General features: G+C 42.4%; 2 protein-coding genes across 5 annotated transcripts; one reads left to right on the forward strand and one right to left on the reverse strand.

Moving 5' to 3' along the window:
- The first annotated feature begins 226 nt into the window (after positions 1-226).
- LOC103553044 (tigger transposable element-derived protein 1) lies at positions 227-2,008 on the forward strand. Its single transcript, XM_008523433.2, has one exon. The coding sequence runs from the start codon at positions 227-229 to the stop codon at positions 2,006-2,008; it is 1,782 nt and encodes a 593-aa protein (XP_008521655.2).
- Positions 2,009-5,564: 3,556 nt separating this feature from the next.
- Positions 5,565-23,350, reverse strand: TMEM170A (transmembrane protein 170A). 4 transcript variants are annotated; one of them, XM_070613912.1, is made up of 4 exons: positions 22,669-22,910; positions 16,406-16,460; positions 11,363-11,464; positions 5,565-8,764 (listed from the first exon to the last, which is right to left on the reverse strand). In XM_070613912.1, exons 3-4 carry the CDS (start codon positions 11,460-11,462, stop codon positions 8,634-8,636), a joined length of 231 nt encoding a protein of 76 aa, XP_070470013.1. In that variant the 5' UTR covers positions 11,463-11,464; positions 16,406-16,460; positions 22,669-22,910; the 3' UTR covers positions 5,565-8,633. The 4 variants fall into 4 exon arrangements, with proteins under 4 accessions (XP_070470013.1, XP_070470012.1, XP_070470011.1 ...); XM_070613911.1 differs by having other exon boundaries at positions 11,294-11,464; XM_070613910.1 differs by lacking the exon at positions 16,406-16,460 and having other exon boundaries at positions 22,669-23,350.
- Between the last annotated feature and the right edge of the window lie 354 nt (positions 23,351-23,704).

A 23,704-nucleotide genomic window follows, 5' to 3' on the forward strand; every position in this document is an offset into this window, starting at 1 on the left:
ACCCCAAAATCGATATTCGCGGTGCTTTCTGGGGTTATTCGCGGACATGCGCAAAAGGTGAAATTTTGAGTCAATCACGGCGCGCTGTACCAGCTCTGGTTGAACGAGACGGACGATCTGCTTTTTTGCTTTAACTCTCATACTGTAAATAAGTGACATTTTCGCAGTCTATATAGTGCCACGTCTTTTGTATTTTTGTGCTCTTTTGGTGATTTCGCAGTTTAAAATGACCGCCAAGTGTAGTGCTGAAGTGCTGCCCGCTGTTCCTAAGCGCAAGAAGGCTGTGATGTGCCTTATGGAGAAAATACGGGTCTTAGATAAGCTGCGTTCAGGCATGAGTTGTAGTGCTGTTGGCCGTGAGTTCAATGTTAATGAATCGACAATCCGGTACATCAAGAAAAAGGAAAAGGAAATTCGCCGATCTGTACGTGAGGCTGCTCCGGAAAGTGCTAAAGTGACATCTATAGTGCGTGAGGAAGCTATGGAGAAGATGGAAAAGCGACTGAATTTGTGGATTCATGAGATGACAACCGATAAAAAAGGTGTGGTGGACAGCATTGTTGTGAGGCTGAAAGCCAAAGAAATTTACGGTCATGTTACCCAGGGTCAGAAAAATGTTAAACCCTTCTCGGCTAGTGCTGGCTGGCTTGCACGTTTCAAAAGGCGATATGGTGTGAAAAATATTAAACTTGCAGGTGAGGCAAGTTCTGCAGATCAGGAGGCTGCGCAAGAATTTAAAAAACACTTGCTAAGTGTTATAGAGGAAAAGGGATATGTGGAAGAGCAGGTTTTCACCGCTGACGAGACTGGCTTATTTTACAAGGACGTTGGCAAACGAACCTATATAACGCAAATGGCTTCCCAAGCCCCTGGCTTTAAATCATTCCAAGACTATGCAACCTTGCTGTTGTGCGCCAATGCCAAGGGCGACTTTAAGTGCAAACCTCTAATGGTGTACAGAGCCCAGAATCCACAAGCAGTTACAGGGAAAAGTGTGAACCATATGCCCGTCCATTGGAGGTGGAACAAAAAAGCATGGATGACATCCGATTGGTTCCACAACTGCTTCATACCAGAAGTTGAATGCTATCTCCAGGGCAGAAACCTTGCCTTCAAGGTTTTATTAATTTTGGATGATGCCCCAGTGCATTGCTGTGAAGAACTCAGAAATGCCCACCCCAACGTAGAAGTTCTTTTCATGCCTCCAAACACTACGTCTCTCATTCAGCCCCTGGATCAGGGCATAATAAAAGCATTCAAGGCGCACTATACCAGGGAGCTTTATAGCAAGGCCTTGGAGGCCCTCAAGGCCAACAAGGAAACCACCATGATGGACTATTGGAAGTCAGTCACTATACGCAACGTTATTGATTATGTTGGCACAGCCTGGGACAGCATCAAGCAGGCTACTATCAATAACTGTTGGAAAAGTGTTTGGCCAGACTGTGTGGAAAATTTCGAAGGCTTTGAAAGTGTTACAGAAAGTATAAAGAACAGCGTCAAAAACATAATGCACATCGCACGGCAAATAAGTGGAGAAGGCTTTGATGACATGAAAGAAGAAGATGTGGAGGAAATTTTGGCAGAGAAGGCAGTAGAACCCACCAACGAAGACCTGGATGAGATGGCAAAACACGGCACTGGAGTCAGCAACGACGAGGACAGTGATGAAAGTCAGACTAAGACTTCAAGAATTGTCCCTCTTACAGTGGCCAAAATATCAGAATGGAATTCTGCCTTGGAAAAAATTTTCAATGACATGGAAGAGTGTGACCCTATGCTTGATCGAAGCCTCAAATTTAAGCACCTAACCTCCACTGCGTTTGCCCCTTATGCCGAGATGCTCAAAGATTTGAGGCAAAAAGCCAAGCAGACAAGGCTGACCCAATTTTTCGAGCCCGTTTGGGAGGGAAAATTGCCAGTTCCATCAACAAGTCAGGAGAGCCAAACTCCTAAGGTTGAACTGCCAGATGTCAACATGCCACCCTCTTCCTCTTCAGCAGAATAAGTTCCACCTACCCCTCCCTTGGTTTTCCTGGAGCAGGCCAAGGTCACGAGGTTTAACCACACTGTGCACTGCACCGTCACACATCCTGCTGCTCCATCAACAGTAAGATTTTAGTTAATGTTTTTATAAAACTTTAAATGCTTAATCTTTTTTTTTTTTTAAAGATTGGCACCTGAGCTAACAACTGTTGCCAATCTTCTTTTGTTTCTTCTGCTTTTTCTCCCCACATCCCCCAAGTACAAGCAGTATATTTTAGTTGTGGGTCCTTCCCCTTGTGGCATGTGGGACGCCGCCCCAACGTGGCCTAATGAACGGTGCCATGTCCGCGCCCAGGATCCAAACCAGCGAAACCCCGGGCCGCCGAAGTGGAGTGTGCGAACCTAACCACTCAGACATGGGGCTGGCCCCTAAATGCTTAATCTTGAATTTTTTCAGGATTTTATTTGCATTAGTGTACAATATACAGTATGTGTTCACAGTACTGTTTATTGTACATGCATGTTGTATGGTGTGTTATACCGTGTGTTTACTGTATGTACTATATATGCGTACTCTGTGCGTGTGTATGACTGAGGGAAAGTATTACAATTTCAGTATTGTAGAGTACATTGCACAGAAATTCTGTAGTTGAAATATTGTTTCATTATAAAGAAATACTGCATATAGTGATTTGTAAGAAAAAGACACATGAGATAAGGTGCTTTGAACAGAAATGCACATAAAACAAGGTTATGTATTGTCAGTTGACAAAGATGTTGTGACCAGAGATTCATATAACTACTGCAAACAGCAAGAATTGACTGTATTCTAGAATTCAGACACCGTCCACATGAATCTTCCCAAGTTAATCCATACAGGAGTACAACCATATATAATCTTTACCATTTTATCAGATTAAAAATTTTTGTTTAATTATAACCAAATTATAGGAGGCAGCAACCAGAAACAAATGCAGATGAGAGGTTAACAACTAACGTCCTCTTTGTTTAGGTTTAGGTTTTTTCAGCTGAAAATTGCTCCTTGTTGATACTCTGAACTAGACCTGGTCTGTGTCACCCAGCCCTAGAGTTATCTAAATCAAGGAATAGATGAAACACGTCTGTGATTAAAAGGACATTACAGTGCCTCTATGCCAGCAAAGTTTTTAAAACAGCCTGATTGAAACATAATTCACACACCGTAAAACTTACCCATTGAAAGTGCACGATTCAGTAGTTTTGGTATATTCACAGACTTGTGCAACCATCACCACAATCAATTTTGGAACATTTCATCACTCCAGAAAAATCTCTTACCCATTATGAGTCACTCTTCATTTCTCCCTAGGCCCCAGCCTCTGCGAGGCTAATCTTTCTGCCTCTATAGATTTGCCTATTCTGGACATTTCATATAAATGGAATTATACAATTTGTGGTCTTTTGTGACTGTCTTCTTTCTCTTAGCACATTTTCAAAGTCCATTTCTTTTAGGTATATACCTGTGGAATTGCTTGATCATATAATGACTCTGTGCTTTACCTTTTGAGGAACTGCCAAACTGTTTTCCAAAGCAGCTGCACCATTTTATATTCTCACCAGCAGTATATGAAGCTTCCAGTTTCTCCACACCCTTGCCAACACTATGTCTTTTTGATTATAGTCATCCTAGTGGGTGTGAAGTGGCATTTCATTGTAGTTTTGATCTGCATTTCCCTGATGACTAATGATGTTAAGCATCTTTTCATTTCTTTATTGGCCCTGTTATATGTTATTTGGAGAAATGTCTTTTCAAATCCTTTGCCCATTTTTAAATTGGGTTGTCTTTTTATTGTTGAGTTGTAAGAGTCCTTTATATATTGTAAATACCAGTCTCATAAAATATATGACTTGAAAATATTTCCTCCAATTCTGTGGGGTATCTTTCACTTTGTTGGTGGTGTCCTTTGAAACATATTTTTAATTTCGATGAAGTCCAATTTATCTATTTTTGTCTCTTGTCTCGTGCTTTTGGGATCGTATCTAAGAAAACTTTGACTAACCCAAGATCACAAAACTTACTCCTGTTTTCTTCTAAAAGTTTTATGGTAGTTTTAGTTCTTACATTTAGGTCTATGATCCATTTCAGCAGATCTTTCTTATGGGAGAATAATAGAAAAATAGATGTGAAATTAGAACCCAGTATTTAGGAGTTTACCATTCTCAGCCTCATTTTCCTTGAAGAGCATAAATGCACCCTGCAGTGACAAACTGAGATGTAACCTTTTCCCCATCACTGGGGTCTGCATCTGGGGAAAAGGATATGTTGGCATTCTCCAGCAGACTCTCTCCTCCAGCATCATCCCATTTCTCCCAGTGTCCTCTTCACAGCTCATTAGCACTCCATGCATTTGTTCAAATTCACAAAATTTCCAACCACTTTAAGGTTAACCAGGGGAGGAACTATTTTGTATTGTCAAGTAGTTTAGTAAAGAGGTCAAAAATCGGTTAGCAGGCCAAATCCACCTTTAAGACATGCAACATTTGACCTGAAAAGCATTTTGCATGAATTTAAATTAATTGCCAGGACTTAAAAACTTGAGATTTCAAATAATCTTGATTTCCAACTTCCCTTGAAAAACTGGAGAATCTGGCAACTCTGGGCTCATAATCCCAAAAAGTAGAAATAGGCCAGAACTGGGCAATGGCTTTAGACAGGGCTCTCCAGTTGGCCACAGTACAAATCTCCCCAAATTCCTGGTTTACTATTACTGGCAATAATTTATGGGCTCCTCTCTGCCAAACTCAGCACCTTTCACCACTCATTCACCATCGTCTCTTTCCACTGTCTAATCTTGGGTTATCACCTTTTAGAAAATTGAAAGAGAAGTCCCTCCTTTGTTGGGTCCAGGATACATATGATCTTGGGGACTTGTGGCTGAACTCTGCATCTATCTTTCTGGGGTGCTAAAAACATTCTGTATCTTGATCTGAGTAGTGGTCACGTTAAGTGTATAAATATGTAAAAATTCATCAAGCTATCTAAGATTTGTGTACTTTACTGTATATTATACCTCAAAAAAAAAAAAAAAATAGAGGGAGAATGGATGGGTAGTCTCCTGCCAGACACTATTTCCATCTGCAATGCCTGACACAGCAGCAGTCATCTTGTGATCATGGACAATGCAATTTGGACAATGCAATTTGCTGAAAATGGCAGAGCAGAAAAAGATTTATGATGTCAGAGAGGGTCCTAAACTAACTTTGGAGCCTCTCTTCATGTGGACTTACAATTGAAATAAATTTTTTCACACACTGTATCAGTTTTCAGCCATCCCAGTGTGTAATCATACAAAAGCTTCTTGGTGGTAATATACAGCCCACAGAGTGGAGTTAGTAAGACTCAAGTTCACGTGTAAGTACAGTTTAATCACATCTTTGAACAAGAATTTACCATAAATTAGTACGAAGTGGAACATAAAAGAAATATAAACATATATGTTAAGTAGTAAGTCATTTAAAAAACCCAAAAACTTAAGTCAGACAACTTTATAACAAAAGATTAAATTCACTGGCCACTGAAAAAGAAATAACAGTTCCGGTTCACAGAATTGGAAGTAATTCTTTATTGATAAACATTTATACCAGAATTAGAAATGTCAGTAGAAAAATAAAATTTAAATAATTTTCTATTGTACAAAGATTTGATCACTTTGTAGCAGTTAGTGAAATAATCTAATACAAAAAGTTAAGCTGATTTTAGTCACAACCAGCCTCACAGAGTGCACAGAAAAGAAATGCACATACACAAAACTTTCTGCGTTTGGAGAGCTAATGGCACCAGGGCTTCACATTCCAGGAAATGGGTTCTTAGGGAAGACTGGTATGCACTGCAGATGTTGTAAGAACTTAATTCAAACCAGAGCAGTCAGAAAGGATGGTGGAATCAAAAGCCAACACACAATTTAAAAAATTAAAAAACACAAGGGTTTAAAGGTAGTTATTTGCATGAACTTTTTCTCACTACTTTAGACATTTCCTAAGAAGTAATGTTTTGATGCAAAAATAAGAGTTAATAGCACAAAGAGACATCTTTCTCTTGGGATCTTCGTTACGCATCTGTAGATGGACTTAAGTTTTCATGAAATGGCTTCCAAATCCCTCTATCAAAGAATCCAGAAATCAGCTTTTATGGTTGGGGGTTGCCTCCCTCCTCTGCATAAAAAAAGGGTGGGTGCAGAGCTGGGGAGGGATGGTTGCATATGTCTCTAAGAAAGCCAGTTGTTGGCAAAAATTCTCAAAAAACTATATATGGTAAAATAAAATTTTCAACATAAATGCCAATATTTTTTCATCTGAACAACCACCCCCAAATAATTGTGTATTTGAGACGAGAAATTTAAAAACAACAAAAACGAGAGATAACAGACATACTTTATCAAATAGTTTCTCCCTGAAAACATTCAAGCTACAAAGCTCAATCTGTATAAAGTCTATATAACATTTATTCACAAGAGAATGTTCACATAGTGGGATGGATGAAGCATTCAGTAATTTGAAGGTACACAACATTTTATATTTGAAGTTTTTAAAAAGAGTGGATAATCAAAATATAGCAAGCAAGAAACAGATGGAAATAAAGACATCTTTCAAAATGCATTCATTTTTGTGTCTTGGCTCTAAAGGAAAAATAACCAAACATTCAAATCATGGATCAATATGTTCAAAAATTAGTATTCAGGGGGAGGGGCTCACCCACCTCTGGCCCTGTTCATGTTCAATTTGTGAAATTCTATCCAAAAGAATGTTTTAGATGAGAACGCTACGAAGCATCCTTCAATAGAGATTTTTAAAATCATTTCTTATAATAAAGGATACAATATCCCAAAATTTCTTAAACTGAAGGGCTACTTTTCAAAATCACAACTCCTTGAACTGAAAAATGGAGTCTTTAACTAAAGACTTAAAATTTGCTTCAAAGGAAGATTTGAGCACTTGGAGGGTAATCTTGTTGGGGAATTTGTAAGGACATTTGCCTGCGTTCCAGCTCTACTTGTAATTTTCCACTTGGTCTTGAGTATGTGTCACTATAATTTTGATAAGTGGGCTAATGGCCTATTCAAAGAAAATATCCAGTTAATTTTTATGATCCCTTTGTAATTTTTCTCTTGGACTATCTCTGGTTAAATTGGTCCTCTTGGCTATTTTTTAATCAGAAGCTGAGTGCATATTGCTCTAATTGGAAGAGATACATTCATGTGCACATGACCTCATGGGCTCTTAGCCTGACTCTCACAATGAAAACTTTCCTTTAAAATGTCAGACTTAATTACCAGAAACTATTTTGAAAACAGAAAACAACACTGACTGTACTCCATACAAAACAGTTTAGGTGGTAAGGATCAAGTTAGATAATTTTTGCAATCCTATCTCTTTTGAAGATCACAGTTTTCAGGCCTTTCAATGAAAAAGAAAGTTAGGTAGTAGAAGAAAAATTAAAATAGCTAAAATTGGGTTTAAAAGACTCTCAATATTTAATTCTCTTTAAGGATACAAATTCCCTTGAAGGAGAATGTATAGTGCACAGTGGAGAGAGCTGTGAAAATTAAACTTTAGGCACTTTCTGGGAGTGACACCCAATACTGTCAAAGTGGGCTGAAGACTCGCCACTCGGTAACCACGTTAAGACTGAGAAATCAGTGACCAGAAACTCTACTTTAAGCTGCACTTCCACAGTTTTTTCAAACGCCATTAATAAACCAAAGTCACTACAAAAAACTAACAGAATATTTAAGTATCTTTTTTGTGTGCCTCAATGTTAAAAAGAATATCCTAACCAATCTGGCTTAAAATTTTTAACTGGAGCTATTTCATAAGGTATGTTCCCAATTAAACTAAATAAAATTAATAGAATGAAAGTGATAGGAAAGAGTGGTATAGGAATTCTAAAAAAAAAAGTCTCAATTAGCTAGCTTATTTTGACAAAACTTACAAAACAACAAATTCACGTCTTAAAATATATTAAATAACTAGAGGTCAAGAGAGTTATCCATAAAATGTCACATCTTTCAGTAGCTATCTTTTTCTTTAAATAGTGGAATGAAAGCCACTACTTGTGTTCTAGATTTTTTTTCCTGTTTTTGTTCTCAAAGCTGTACTCAACCGAAACCTACTTGGCACTGACTGTCATGAAGGTGTATCAGAAGAAGAGTCTGCCAAATTTTAATCAAGATTAGACCAAATAAGATTTTAGTATGTCTACTCTGCTCAGAAATAAACCAATAATTTCCACAGTTTCCATGAAATATGCAACATTGCATTTTCTCACAGATATTGTACGTTTCAGTGCGAAGGATGCCAACCCAGAATCACTGTGGACCTGGCTTGGGTAAAGGTGCACCTGGAAAACGGCTTAACTATCCACCAAAAAAAAAAAGAAAAAGCCCAAGAAACTTGATTTGCTTTGGTTGAAAACAATAGGAGTTCAGAAAGATCTTCACTTCGATTCTTGGAGCTTCAAACTAAGGAAGGGCTGAGGTGTTGTTCTTCACATACTTTTTCATCCGAGTTGCTTCCATTTGGAGAACTAAGAAAACACTACATTCCATAACGTATTCTTTTGGAGGAGTCTATAAAAGCGTAGGTTCGACATCGTAGCTGGAGGGTGTATGCTATAGAGTAGCCAAAATCCGCAAAAAGGAGACCACCACTACACAAAACGTCTGGCCGGTGCCCAAGGTGAGGGCTTCAAATGGTATCATTTCCTTTCCTGCGGCTCGGTACACTCCAGCAATTGCTGCACCTGTCCAAAAATTCAGGAGTGTTAAAAAAAACAAAAAAAAACAAGGTTAACATAAGCAGGAAAATATAACACTTAAAACTTACTACAAGTAAACTAGTCCAGATTTTTTACACTAAGATTTAAATATTATACAAATGTTTTGTTTTCTCTATTCTTTTTGCTGACTGCTCTAGGTTTTAAGTATTCTCTATATGGTTTGCATATCACTGATATGTGCTTTTAGATGTCGAAAAGTGACTCCTTAAAACTGAGATTTATTGAATAAAATCATCTGGAAGTCATAACCCAAATCACAAAGACTGCAATTTCCACGTGACCTGATTACAAACTCAACAACATCTCTTTATTGCCCATGCATTTAGCAGGTACTGAATAAATTCTTGGCAATAAATGACAAAGAATCTTCTGTGTGAGACTGAGCAAGAAATATTTCAGGAGAAGCCGCAGGGAATCCCCATTCCACCTCTACTATACTCAGTTCCCTTCAAGAAATGGATGGAGCAGGAGGAGAGGGGCGGGAAAAGGAAGAGAGGGGGACCCTAAGCCTATAAAGCTGCTATTAGTTCAAAGGGCGTGAGGGGAGAGATCCTCAGGGATTCCTCCCTGTTCCCCAGGCCATTAACTGTTTTTATTACGTTAGTCACTACAGCTTCCTAGAAACTGCGTACACAAAACGAACACTAACAACCTCTCTATCTACCCAGGTACACATTTGCATTGCTGCAGGGACTCAGCATTCTCTCAAAAAAGTCAAGATTGCACTAATTTGAAAAGAACAGACCAAAAGTTCCCAGATGATCCTCCCCCAGAAATGTTCCACACAAAATTCTCCCTGGTCACAGTGTATTCATTCATTCAAATATTTATTTACATCTATGTCTTTTAAGATATGATCCCTATTCTCATAGTACTCAGAATTTAGCTGGGGACACAAGACAGAAAGCACAGGCATGAAATAGATTTTGAATTCAAGACAATATATAGTACCTCAATCAAACGTCTACACATTTTATAAATGTGATGTGAGGGTATATTAACATATTCTAAGAAGAAGAAAGGACAATATTAACCAATACCTGAGTTGGTTGCCTGGAACATTTGTGACTTTGAAATGCCCACCTCCCCTGGCAGTGCATATACACTGTGCAACTAAAATCTGAAAGGCACCTGTTCCACTGGGCCCCTTCGTAATTTGGCCCCCAAAAAAGTGGGTTGGGTAGAAAGAAGCTTAAGGAACTTGAACTGGGCCCTAATGTGGGATTTGGAATGATGATGAAGGGAAGAAAAGAAAAAGCAAACCAGAAGGAGCAGCAAAACGGGAAGGCAATAGATTCTATGCACTAGAGTCTTAAAGACAGAATGAACACAGCATTTACTGCACAGTCACTACGTTAGATATTCTGTTAAATATTTTGTACATACATTATTTCATTTAATCATCACACAGCATATGAGGTGGGTGGTATTATCCTTATTTTACTGATGAGAAGTCTAAAATAGGGCCTAGGGGCCAGTAATCCAGCAAGGAAACTGGAGCAGAGGGTCCCTAAAGACAGCAGTAGGTGATCTAGTTAAAAATGCTGTACAGGCCAGTTATGGAAACTCCTTATGCAGACAGGAGAAAATTGGCTTCCTCCCTCTGGTACCACAAAGGTTTTCACCATCTACAGAACACAGAGAAACGAGGCCACTCTGTCCCAAAAAAACCCAAGTCAAGAAACAGAAGGAGCTTTCTGCTTGAAGCTCAAGCAGCTTAAATTCACAGTGAAAAAAACAGTTACAAAGTAGGAGGAATATTGTGTCTATTTTTTTAAGAATATGTTTATGTTTACACGTATATCTAAAAAAAAGCCTGAAAGCACATACTAAAATGCAAACTGTGCTTATACTTAGGAATGCAGCAATGGAAGATTTTAATTTTTGCTTTCTTATAATTTTTAATTTATATAAAATATACATTTTATATTTAATTATGAGCTTAAAAATGATTTAAACTTATTTTCATCCCTATGACATCAGCAAAGGCCAAAAAAAAAAACTAGGTAAAAATAATTTATAATATGTTACTCCAATTTTTATTCAGAAAGTCTTGAGGGGAAAAAAATAACTAGGTACTTTTCTAAACAAGAATTCTTGTCATTAGAATTATTCTTCAGTCCTTAATCACACCTGAATGAGTGGAAGTAATTCATCAACAATCTTGTGGTGCCATTACTCAAGTGACAGCTGATGAGAAAGGAGTAGTAGCTTCCAGAAGACAAATATCTTTCTTTTGCTAGTGACCTATCTCACAAAGCTTAACTTAAGGTTTTCTGAAGCCAGCGAAAGTCTGACTCAGGAAGTCAAAGATGTTAGCCAAATAATGGGGGGTTGGGAATGAGGAAAAAAACAATATATAAAAAAAGAGGACCTGTGGTTAAAGGCCACTCTTTTTTCTTTATTCCACTCAGACATGTTTATAAAATGGTCCTGAAATTAACTGACTAGTCATATCAAACGTTTTGACTGGTATTTTAATGTCTAACATACTTGTCAAGATTCCAGCAGTAATTGGTCCCACGATGCCCATCAACAGGATGCTTACAGACATGAACCTACCATATTTGTGATGTCTGAGGGTGAAGAGGGCCAGTAATCCAGCAGGGACATGAAAGAAGAGAGAGGACACCAGTGCCCACAGGAACACACCATACCACATCTCTACAAGGGAAAGCAAAGAGAGGTCACAAATCACTGCCTTTTCCAGGGCAATCGTCACAAAGGGGTAGTCATTATACTCAGTGATTTCATTTTCAAAACCACTCAGTTGCAATGTCAGTTCATCAATCAAATATCCAAATATTGATGGTTTTAGAGGGATCAGCAAACTATGGCCACCAACTGTTTTTGTGCATAAAGTCTTACTGGAACACAGCCACCCCCATTCATTTGAGTCTCATCTCTGGCTGCTTTCAAGCTACAAGAGTGGAGCTGAAACAGTACAGAGACCACGTGGCCCGCAAAGCCTAAAATATGTACCATCCTGGCCTTTACAGAAAGTCTGCCAACCTCTGACAAGCCAGCTGTACTCTAACACTGAAAAAAGGTTCACCCAGATTTGAATATTGACCTAAATAATTTCCCTCCTATAAGATGAACAAGCATAAGTACCATTGATAGGGTACTGTGCGATCAATACCTGTTGATCTTTCCAGACTTTCTGATTATTCAGTCTTCTAAAATGGAAAAGCTGTACAATTATATTCATTCAACAATCATTTTCAAGTCAATACAGTAAATATCAACCCGTTGCCTATTAGGATATCAGAGCTCTTTAAGATATGAAATAAATGCCAGAAAATATATATGTTTGGCTTAAAGACAAATGGCAAGTAAGGGGGCATGTTAGAAGAGGAGCTAGTTCCTACAGAGAACCTCTAATCACTCTCAGGATGACATTAATTCAGGCAATGTTAAAATACTTGATCACCAACTATGTATACAAACCTGTGCATGAGACAGCTTGGAAAATTCAAAAAAAGAGGAGATACCATCCTGCCCTCCCGACTGTATAATTTGGCAAATGGCAGTCATAGCATTTCCCCCAGGGAGCCCAGGCAAGGCTTTAGAATTCTCATGACAGCTCTTTAACTACCCATATGGAAGTAGTGAAGGTGTCGCATTAGAGAAAATCTGTTGTCCACCCCTGCACCAGAGGCAGGTAAGTAACAGGCAATTTTAGAGATCAGTCAAAAGCTTAATTCAGGGTTTCCTGACCACAGCACCACCGACATGTGGACCAGGTAAGCTTTGTTGTGGTGGGCTGTCCTGTGCAGTGTAGGATGTGGAGCAGCACCCCTGGTCTGTACTCACTAGATGCCACTAACACTCTTTCCCCCAGTTGTGACAACCAAAAATATCTCCAGAAATTGCTGAATGTCCCTTGGGGGCAAAATTGCCCTGATTAAAAACCACTAGCTTTGGGGCCGGCCCGGTGGCACAGCGGTTAAGTTTGCACGTTCTGCTTCTCAGCAGCCCAGGGTTCGCTGGTTTGGATCCCGGGTGCGGACATGGCACCGCTTGGCAAAAGCCATGCTGTGGCAGGCGTCCCACATATAAAGTAGAGGAAGATGGGCATGGATGTTAGCTCAGGGCCAGTCTTCCTCAGCAAAAAGAGGAGGATAGACAGTAGTTAGCTCAGGGCTAATCTTCCTCCAAAAACCCAGAAAAACAAAAAACCACTGGCTTGACTGAAGCCGAGGGTTTCTAAGAGTAATAGCAGTTAAAGCTGCAAAGACAGATAGGGGCACATTACAGTGGGCTTTGAAGGCCAGACTAGGGACTTGAATGCGAAAGCCTGGAAGAACCATTAAAGGTTCTGAGCAGTGAAGGGTTGTCAGGACATTACTTCACAGGTCCCACCTTACCCCCAGCAGGAATACAAACTAGAAAACCTTTCTGGAGGGTAATTTGGAAGTGGGTGTCCAAAAAAGTCAAATGTATGTACCCTTTGCCACGCGATTTTACATCCAGTAATGCGTCCTAAAGGAATACACATGTAGGCAGGGACGAGGTCACAAGAGTTCCAGGCAGTAATGGCAAAAACTAGACGCCAACTGCATGTCTAGCAACGCAAGACTTGTGAAACATGTTTTGGTGCATCCACGTCATAGAACATTACACAATCATGAGACAGATCTTTAAATACTGATGGGTAAGATGCCCAAGCCACAGTGGTAAGTAAAAAAAGCAAGTTGCAGAATACTATGCGGAATAAGATCCCATTTTTGGGAAAACAAAAAACAAACAAAAGAAACAAATGTGTGTGTAAATACTTCTTTGTACTGAAAAGTCTGGACGTATGTTTGTTTAATAAATATTTATGACAGGCACAGGCGCTGTTCTAAGTGCTTCACAAATATCAACTCGTGCAATCCTCTAAATAATTCTATGAGATACATATCATTAATATCCCTAGCTCTCAGATGAGGGAACTGAGGCACGGGGAGGTGAGGAGACTTGCCGGAGCCCACGTGGCAGCTCGAGGCAGAGCCCAGGTTCACCGCTGACTCCCGAGGCCACACCCTCATCCTCTGTGCCACCTCTTGGTGTATGTTAAACTCCAGAAAATTGTTATTTCTGGGGAGCAGGATGGGTTGGGGAGAGGGTTGATGACAATTCACTTTTTACTTTGATTAAAAAACCCCAAAGCTTTTGTTTTAAAAAGAACTGTTCCAGAAAGTTGGTGGGATTGGGATGAACAATTAGAGAGCAATGAGGAGCGTCAGTTAGCTCGGGGAGAGTGGAGCTGGGGAAGGACCAGGCGCTTTTCTTGAAGCTGTATTTGAGTTGTAAGCATAGTGTTGTGTGTGGTTTTTCCTAGATCAATTTCTTATTCTTATGGAGGGGGTGGTGCTTAGGGGCTAATGGAGATAAGGGCTGGGGGCCAAATCCCTCCCAACAACCCCTGCCATTGTCACTAAGCACTGCACTCATTCTTTGCTCATTTTAAGCCAAATAAAGCTTGAATTAAGACCATATTCTACATACACCTAAATTAGGATGCGTAGGTCTTGTTTTGGGTGAAAGGCTCTGAATAAAAGCATCAGAGGTGCCCCATCTAGGGCTCAATGCTTATTAAAGATAACAAACGACTGGGCGTGTTTTGGCATTTTTGTTCTGGTGAAAAACTATTAGATAGCTACAAAAGGTTTCAAACCATTTGTGAGATGTTTTTTCTTTCTGCCGAACAAGATACACCTTGAGAATAATTTTATAATACTGTTGAAACTGGTCTATTTTGTTTGACAGTGTTTGGAAAATTGTTAACACAAGTTTAAATCACACAATATGGAGTATAAAGTGATTAAATAGTAACGTCCTAAGCTTAAAAATTAAATATATAACATAAAAAAATATATATGCATACTAACTACTGCCCTTGTTCCACCAAAGAAAAACCATCTTTCCAGTCAATAGTGTTGATCAGAAATTGCAGGCAGGGCTCTCCGTCCTCCAGGTTTGAGTCCCCATCCTCTTCAGGAACAAACCTCCATTACCGCTGCCTCCTTTCCAGCCTCAGGCCAGCTGCTATTCTTGCTTCTACTGCCCAGGAGACTGGCTCTCTCTTCCTGGCAGCAGCTCCACGGGTCGCAGCATCTGGAGTCCAGGTACTGCTGCTCCCCAATAAGTGTGCATCTGCCTGGTCTCTGGCACCTACCGATCGCTCCTGCCTGAGCAGCTGCTATTATTGTACCCTGGCTCAGTGACAGCAGCCTGGCCTCTCCAGCCTAAGGCCCCCTGGAACACTACCCACCACTAGCTTATCCTCAAGCCAAAGCACAGCACCATGCACTTCCCTTCCAAAGCAGGAACCCTATCTTCAATCCCATTGTCCTCACCAGCTCCTCCCCAAATCACTCAGAGACTCTGACCTCCACAACACCATCTGGTGTGCCGAAAGCTCTCTGATGGCACCAGGAATGCCAGTGCCCTGGGGTAGACAAATGGGATACAAACCTGCCTCCAAGAACTCCGAGCAATTGCCACCCTGGCTGCTGTCTGCCACTACTGAGCTCGGCCCACCCCTGGGCCCTGCCATTGCAGGGCTTCTGCTGGAGCTCCCCAAGTTTTAGAGACAAGCACTGCTTTCCGCAGCAACTCAAGGCACGGCTGGAGCTTGGCTTCTTACCGGCTGCCACAGAACCATCAGGGCAGTGAACTGGGAGGTGAGGCCTGGGTCTGCCAGAGACACACTACGTTGGGAACTTCAGTAAAAGTGGGTCCAGACACTCAGGTGTGCTATTCAACTGCTATGGACTGAATTATGTTCCGCCAAACAAACATGTTGAAGCCCTAATCTGATAGGACTGTGGCCCTATAAGAAGAGGAGGAAAGAGATTTCTTTGTGTCTCATATTCCCCCTCACCCCACATCATGTGAGGAAATATCAAGAAGGAGCCCAAGAGGGCCCTCACCACAACAGGACTATGCGGCCACCCTGATCTTGGACTTCCGGCCTCCAGCACTGTGAGAAAATAAGTTTCTGTTGTTTAAGCTACTCAGTCTATGGTATACTGTTACAGCAGCCCTAGCAACTAAGACACCAACACTCACCTGTTCCCACTTCCCCAGGAGCACAGCACCTGCCCAAGGAGGCCTGCTAGGCTACCAACCCACATCTCAATTTTCCTAAGAGCTGGAAGGCCTATTTATGAACAAGATCTGGCATAGTAAGTCAGCACTTCCCTGAGAAGCGGACGCACACGGCACCCTCCTACAACCGCGAGCTACATCCATTAGCTACCTCAGTGCCTACATATTTTATATAGCATCGTCTAACTCACTTTAAGTAGGAAAAAAGGCTTTATTATATTAGATGAGTAGTACAGTTTATAAAAGACTTTGCAGATGGATGGATTACAGGACTCTTAATAGCAAAGGCAAACGCCAATCAATAAAACACTTTTAAAAAACTAAGTGATTTCCCTTTAATCTACTGCACCTTAATTTGCCATCAATTTAATAGCTATTTATTGATCATCATATATTACTTTTCATTTCCCTGGCTCAACACACAGTCAAAAATCTTTGCTACGTATCTTACAGTATTTCCTGGTCTCACTGTTTCAAATCAAGTGCATTAGCTTCAGCTTTGTTTACCTTGGCAGCTAAAGTCGCATCACTTCAATGCTGAAGAATAAACCAGATAACTAATCTGTAATGAAAGATTATAAGGAGAAATCAGATTAAGCACTGGTGGCACAATGGGTCCCAAAAATGTCCACATCCTCATCCCCAGAGCCTGTGAATATGTGACCTTATATGGCAAAAGGGAGTTTGCAGATATGATTAGATTAAGGGTCTTGAGATGGGAGAGTATCCTGGATGTTCCAGGTGGGCTTAATGTAATTACAAGGGTCCTTGTAAGAGGGAGGCAGGAAGGTCAGAGTCAGATTTGAAGATGCTATGCTGCTCGTTTTAAAGGAGGAGAAAGGAATGCAGGTGACCTGCAGAAGCTGGAAAAGGCAAGGAAACCAATTCTTCATAGAGCCTTCTATGAAGGAATGAAGGAAGGAGAAGGAATGAAGAAAGGAGAAGGAATGAAGGAAGGAGAAGGAATGCAGCTCTGCTGATCCAGTTTGGACTTCTGACCTCCAGAACTCTAAGATGATAAATCTGTGTTGTTTTAAGCCACTAAATTTGTGGTAAGTTACAGTACAACAAGACTAATACAAGGACTAAGAGTTCATTCATTCAACAATCCCATATTTGAGCCCATTCTCTATGAGTGAAAAAACAAAAAGACAAACATCCCTGACCACATGGAGTTTATATCTTTAAGAATCTACTTTTCAGACAGACAGCTCCGTTAAAGAAAAGCCACACAGATTGCAGAATCCAGTAGGTGAGTTCTGTATTAACAAAGGGGTTTGTAACGGCCGGCTCGCTGGCCCTCCAGCCTCTACAGCTGAGTCCCCTAATCTCCAGACAAGGCCTCAAGACCAACCTGGCCCCAATCAGCAGGAATGGAAGGAGTCTAAGCCAAGTGGGCAGCGTGAGGCTCAGTACTTGGCCATCCTCTTTCAGCAGGCCCCACTCTGACCTTATGTTCCAGCTCAAGCAACTGCATGAGCATGGCCAGTTCCTCCAAAGCCAGGGTTCTAAGCAGACCACATCAGCCTTGCTGGGAACCGTAGTCCCACCTGGTCCTGGAACTTGATGCTGGACTGCCTTGATGCTAACTGCCCATCAGCCTGCATTCTCTCCACTCTGCCCACTGTGAGACCGCTCTCTTACCAAACCCCACCTACCTGACAGGGGCCCCATCTGTCCCCCTTGTGCAATAGTAAGAAATGCATATATATTAGTCTCTGTTCCTGCTTCTTGACACAGAGCTCCCAAACCCTTGTAAATAGGGGTGCTAAGAAAATCTTTTGTTCTAATATTTAGTCTTTGACCCTGGTTCCTGACACAAAGCTCCTTTAACCCCTGTAATTTCCTGAGTGATAGGAGCATCTGACAGAGCTCCTAAATCCCTTAGAATTTCCAGGAGCATCTTTTGTTCTCATGAGGTGACACTTAGTGGGCTCCTGGATGGGGGCTGATCACCAGAAAGACCAAGCCATTGACTATAAGCTTGGAACTTTCAGCCCCACTCCCTATTCTGGGGAGAGGGGAGGGGGATGGAAGTGGAGTTAATAATCAATCATGGCTAGGTGATGAGGCCTCCATAAAAATCCCAAAAGTATGGAGTTTAGAGAGCTTTAGATTGGTAAACATACATACATGCTGAGAGAGTGGCACACCCCAACTCTACAAGGACAGAAGCTCCTGTGCTCAGGACCCTTCTGGATCCCGCCCTAAGTATCTCTTCATCTGACTATTCATTTGTATCCTTTAATATCCTTTGTAATAAACCAGTATTCTACTAAGTACTGCTTTCCTGAGTTCTGTGAGCTGCTCTAGAAAATTAATTGAACTCAAGGAGGGGGTCATGGGAACCTTCGATTTATAGCCAGTAGGTCAAAACCACAGGTAACAACTTGAAATTTCGAATGATGCCTCAAGTCGGGGGTGGGGGCAGGGTTGTGGGTCTGAGGCCTTAACCTGTGGGATCTGATGTTAACTCCAGGTAGACGGTGTCACACTGAACTGAATTGTAGGACACTCAGATGGCGTCACAGAATTGCCTGATGAGTGGAAAACCCACACATCTGGTGTCAGGAGTGTTGTGAGTGTGGTAGTAGTGTGAGAGTAAAGGAAAACAGTGAGTTCTTCCTGGAGACCCGCCTCCTCTCCTCCCTAACATTGATGACTTGCCCACCGGGACTACCAACTGTGGGCTGCCCCCTCTCTCCTGACACTACTGCCTGACGGCCCTCTCATCCCTGGTTTCTGAGTGTGCCCCCTGGTCTGCTTCACCTCAATGCTCTCTTGGTCCTAGCCTGGCTAGATCTTGTCTGTCCTGATCTGGCCTTCCATCTACTCACATAAAGCCAGAAAGTCAGTGCTAATGGGTACAAGATTGCTCACTGGAGTGATGAAAATATCCTAAGTTGATTGTGGTGATGGTTGCAAACTCTGCAAATGTACTAAAAGTCAATGAATTGTACACTTTAAAAAAGTAAGAAGGATCATCCCTCCTCTGCTCGAAACCCTCCAACAACGACCTCAGGGATCTGACCTCACCTCCTCCTCCCCACCTTGCCCACACTGTTCTTTTTATGTGGGACACCTCCCACAGCATGGCTTTTGCCAAGCGGTGCCATGTCCACACCCGGGATCGGAACCGGCGAACCCTGGGCCGCCGAGAAGTGCAACGTGCGAACTTAACCACGGCACCACCAGGCCGGCCCCTCTTTCATGTTTCTTAAGCAAACTCCTGTTCCAGGGTCTCTAGGGCTTCTGCCCATTGCCCAGAATGCTCTTCTCAACAGCTGCGTGGTGTGTTCATTGCTTCCTTCAGATTTCAGATGGCATCACCATAAAGGGCTTCCTCGTGACCTTAAGTAAAAGAACATTCCACCCTGACACACAAGACCCACCACTTACTATCCCCCTACCCTGTCTTCACTTACCACCAGCTGTTCCTTTCCATACTTCCTACTTTTATCTTTTTATTTTCTCTCTGCCCATTAGAATGAAAGCTCCTTTGTTTTGTTCACTAAGCATCTTTATTTGGTGCCTAGAAAATAAGAGGCACACAACAGACATTGAGTAAATACTTGCTGACTGAGGGAATAAATAACTGGTCCAACGTGACCCATTCTTGATTCCAGCAATGGCATAACCAAAACATTAGGGGAGTTTAGCTTAACTATCACAAGATACACTTTGACATGGATTTTAATAAAATTCATACTTTCAGAAAGTTAATGTCATTCCTGATACAAAGTTTTTCACATTCAGATTTGTTAAAAATGACAGCAACAAAAGAAATTTGAACAACTTGGAATAAGGAGAGGTAGGCAGAATTGCAACGGCTAAATTGCAAACGCAGGTTTAAAAAAAAAATCAATTCAAAGCTTCCTGATGGTGATAAACCATAGAATATTTCAGAGCAACGATTTTGCCATACTGAGTTGGCATAACGTGCAAATAACCTTTTCTGTGGGGTCAGAATAGAAACTATTCCAGATTCAGGACAATGAATGAAATTCACTGTCAGCAGGCTTTGGTGCCTCAAAAAGAACCAAATTTCACATACCTATTATGTCCATCATTCCAGCTAAGATGAGACAGAACAGGGAGGTGGTGTGTTTACCCAACATATTCTGATAAACTTGAGGTCAAGGGCTCTCTCTCATGCATGTTTATACCCCCAGCCCAGGGCCTGCACTTGGCCAAATGTATGTTTGCTGAAGGAATGACCGCAGGAATCAAAACCCCCAAGTTACCTATTTATGGAAATACCTATAAACTCAAGTACATATTGCGGTTTCATATTTTCAGAACAATTTCTGAAAGCAAAAAAATTCCCATGGCTACAGATTCTCTACTATGACATAATGTTAAAACTCTCATCCCAAATCTACTTATCTCAATCTTTTCTTAGAGAAAGACAAGGCAACTAAAAGCCAGACTGAAGAGAATATTCAGTTTCTAAGTATCACCCCACATATGACTTATTAATAACTAAAGGATTAAGTTACCCTTACAGTGGAGAGATCTGATAAGCACCACCTTCACCAAATGACTAAACTTCGCATTATCAATAAAGGTACAAATTGAAGCTAAATGTCTCCTAATGTGATGCACTGAGAAGTGGACGTCACCTATGTAGATAGTATTCTGACCAAAAATATTTAATCTGAATGTAATCATGAAGAAACAATCAGATTAACTTAGATTGTGGGACAGTCTACAAAACAATTAGCCTGGACTCTTAAAAATATCAGTCTCAAGAAATTAAAACAGGGGCCAGCCCGGTGGTGCAGTGGTTAAGGTCGCACGGTCCGCTTCGGCGGCCCGGGGTTCACCGGGTCAGATCCCTGGTGCGGACGTGGCACCACTGGGCAAGCCACGCTGTGGTAGGCGTCCCAAATATAAAGCAGAGGAAGATGGACACTGATGTTAGCTCAGGGCCAGCCTTCCTCGGAAAAAAGAGGAAGACTGGCAGATGTTAGCTCAGGGCTACCCTTCCTAGAAAAAAAAAAAAGGAATTAAAACAAAGATGGAGAAACTGTTCTAGATTCAAGGAGACTAAAGAGACATGACAACTAAAGGCAATGTGTGGTCCTTGATTAGATCCTGAAATTTTTTTAAAAAAAGAGAAAAAGCTATAAATGACATTATTTGGACAACTTGGGAAATGAAATAAGGACTGTACATTACATAATATTCTATCAATGTTAAATTTTTTGGGTGAGATATGGTTTTTTGTCTATGACAGAAAATGTCCTTGTTTCAAAAGATACAAGCTGAAGTATTAGGCATCAAGTGCCATCACTTCTGTAACTTCCTTTCAAATGGTTCTGCAGAAAATAAAAATGTCATGTGTATGCATATACCTATTTAGAGAAACAGAAAGCCAGAGATAAAAATAACGAATCTAAGCAAAGGACATATGGATATTGTTATACTATCATCTCAATGTTTCAGTAGGTTTGAATAACTTTTAAATAAAGAGTTAGGGGAAAAATAAGGAAACAAACAAAAACAGACTAATCTGGTCCAGGAGTGCCTCCAGACTGCATTAACATTTCTTTTTGTGGACAGTGTCTCCAGAATGCCATAGATTTCCGTTGTCACTGACAAATGGGATCTTAGTACCTTCTGAAACACCGTGAGCTACCAGATTATCATTTTAGGCATGATTTCCAGCTAACATCTGCACCTGCCCCAAGATGGTTATTATCAGCTACTTCACAAACCTGTCGGGAAAGGACTAGGCAGGTAACACACCGCAAGTCGCGGGTGTCCACCGAATGGCGCCTGGCAGTCGCCGCCCGGAGGATGAGAAATCACAGGTGCCTCGTTCACGACTGCAGTCAGTAATCCAACCCTCCTCCTCCTGCAGGTCTCAGGGCCCCGTCCTCTCATTGTTTACTAAGTCAGGATAACAGTCAGCTTTGCTGGAGAGCCTTCTTGCCTTTAAAGGTCCAACACAGAACTGTCCCCTCCCCTCAAAGCCTCTCTTAGTCCTCCCCAGTAATTTCTCCGCCTCTCAACTCTGCGAGCACAGACAGCTTTCTATCTTGTATTATAAATGTGAAAAGCCCTAATGTCAGGCCCAGCAGAGGCTCCAGCGGGGGTAAGAACGGTTAAAAAAGCAGCTGTGTCAAACATCTCGAACGCATGAGCGGGAGACTCGGCAACAGGTCTCAGAAAGTGATTCCGAGAAAGAGAAGCCGGTGGAGTGGGCGGATTTGGACGAGGTGCGAGCGATCAGCAGACAACCTCCCGGTGCAGAGGGGCTGGGCCAGACCAGAGACAAAGGGACGGGGAGCTGACTGCCCCTCCGCCTGGCCCGGACGATTCGGCGTCCGAGCTGCGGAAGCCAAGAGGCCGGCGCGGACCAAAGCGGCCAGGCGCATCCCGCGCCCCAAACAAGGCGGCACGACCGCCTCCAGGGCTCTGTCGAGTTCGGGTCTGGACCTGGGGCGTCTGGAAACTCCAAAGAGCAAGACCAGTTCGGGTGGTGGCCGAGCTCCCTTCAGTGACCGGTCCGCCCGCGGCCGCTCCCTCCGACCTCGCTCCCAGCGCGGGCTCGGGGTGGCCCGGCCTGAAGGAGCGACGGGAGCAACAGACTATACGCCCCTGCTCTCGGCCGAGGGCGCGGGAACCTCCTTCCAGGAGGAAAACAGCCCCCAGCGGGCGGGGCGCCGGGGCCCCTGGCTGTCCGCGGGCAAGGGTCGCCGCACAGCCGGGCGGCCGCGGCGGGGCGCGCAGTGCGCAGGCGCGGGGCGGGGCGGGGCTGGTACCTGGGAAGGAGCAGAGAGAAGTGGAGTTGGGGCACAGGGTGCCGTTGCCCACCCGCGGCACGAGCTTCAGGCTGAGGATCTGCTGCAGGAGCCCGGCCGAGCCTCCGCTGGCGCCGCTTCCCTCGTGCTCCATCCCGCCGCCATTCACCGCAGAGAGATGGGGGAGAGTGGCCGAAGTGCTGCCGAGGCTCCCTCTCACTCACGGTCCACCCCGCTTTCCGCAACTCGGCCGCCTCAGCGTCACCTTCGGCCCAGCTCTCTTCCTCCTACCACAACGGCGCTGCCAAGTGATGGTTCCTCCCTCCAATCAGAGCGCGTCGCTGGCGGCAGGGGCGGGGCTAGGGTTGTTCCCGTCTCTGACGTTGCGTACGGCTCGCCGAGACCCAGCACCCACAGGCTACGCCCTCTACTGGAGAAGTCTCTCCTGCTCCAGTGAGGCGAGCGCTGCTCTGCCCTTCTCTGCAGCGCCACCTGAGAAAGAAGGGAAATTGCATACGCCCCACCAGGCCAGAAATGCAGATTTAAAACGGATTTGGCAATGAGAATCAGATGGCCCAGCAGCCAAGCGAAGGAGGCTGGAAGGCAATGCAGTAATACCTTCAATATTTGGAGGGAAAATCATTTTTTTGAAAGCGTAACTTACTTTAAATTAAGCTTAACTTACTTTAAATTAAAAAGCATTGTGTACAAAATGCATATTTTCCTCTTAATTCAAGAACATTAGCAAGATTGTTTATTAGAGTTCCCTCTTGAAAGCCTTTGTTTTGGAAGCTTTCTTATGCCAGTTCCATGACACTATAACTGGGATTTTGCATCAACCAAGAAACTTTTCTAAAACAAAAATAGTAAGTATAAAAAAAGTTGTGGAATATTTAACAACGCTGTCTTTTGGTACATTTCCCAGATTGGCAGAGTGTATAAGAAGTGGAAGAAACCAATTATTTTAGGGTTATATAACAATCAATTGTGTATCACATTAGGAAACGTTATTTTGAATTTAGAATTCTATTGTCAGTCAGATTGTGAATTGAGAGGT

This window comes from Equus przewalskii, chromosome 3 (genome assembly GCF_037783145.1).
Source record: "Equus przewalskii isolate Varuska chromosome 3, EquPr2, whole genome shotgun sequence".
Lineage (NCBI taxonomy): Eukaryota > Metazoa > Chordata > Mammalia > Perissodactyla > Equidae > Equus > Equus przewalskii.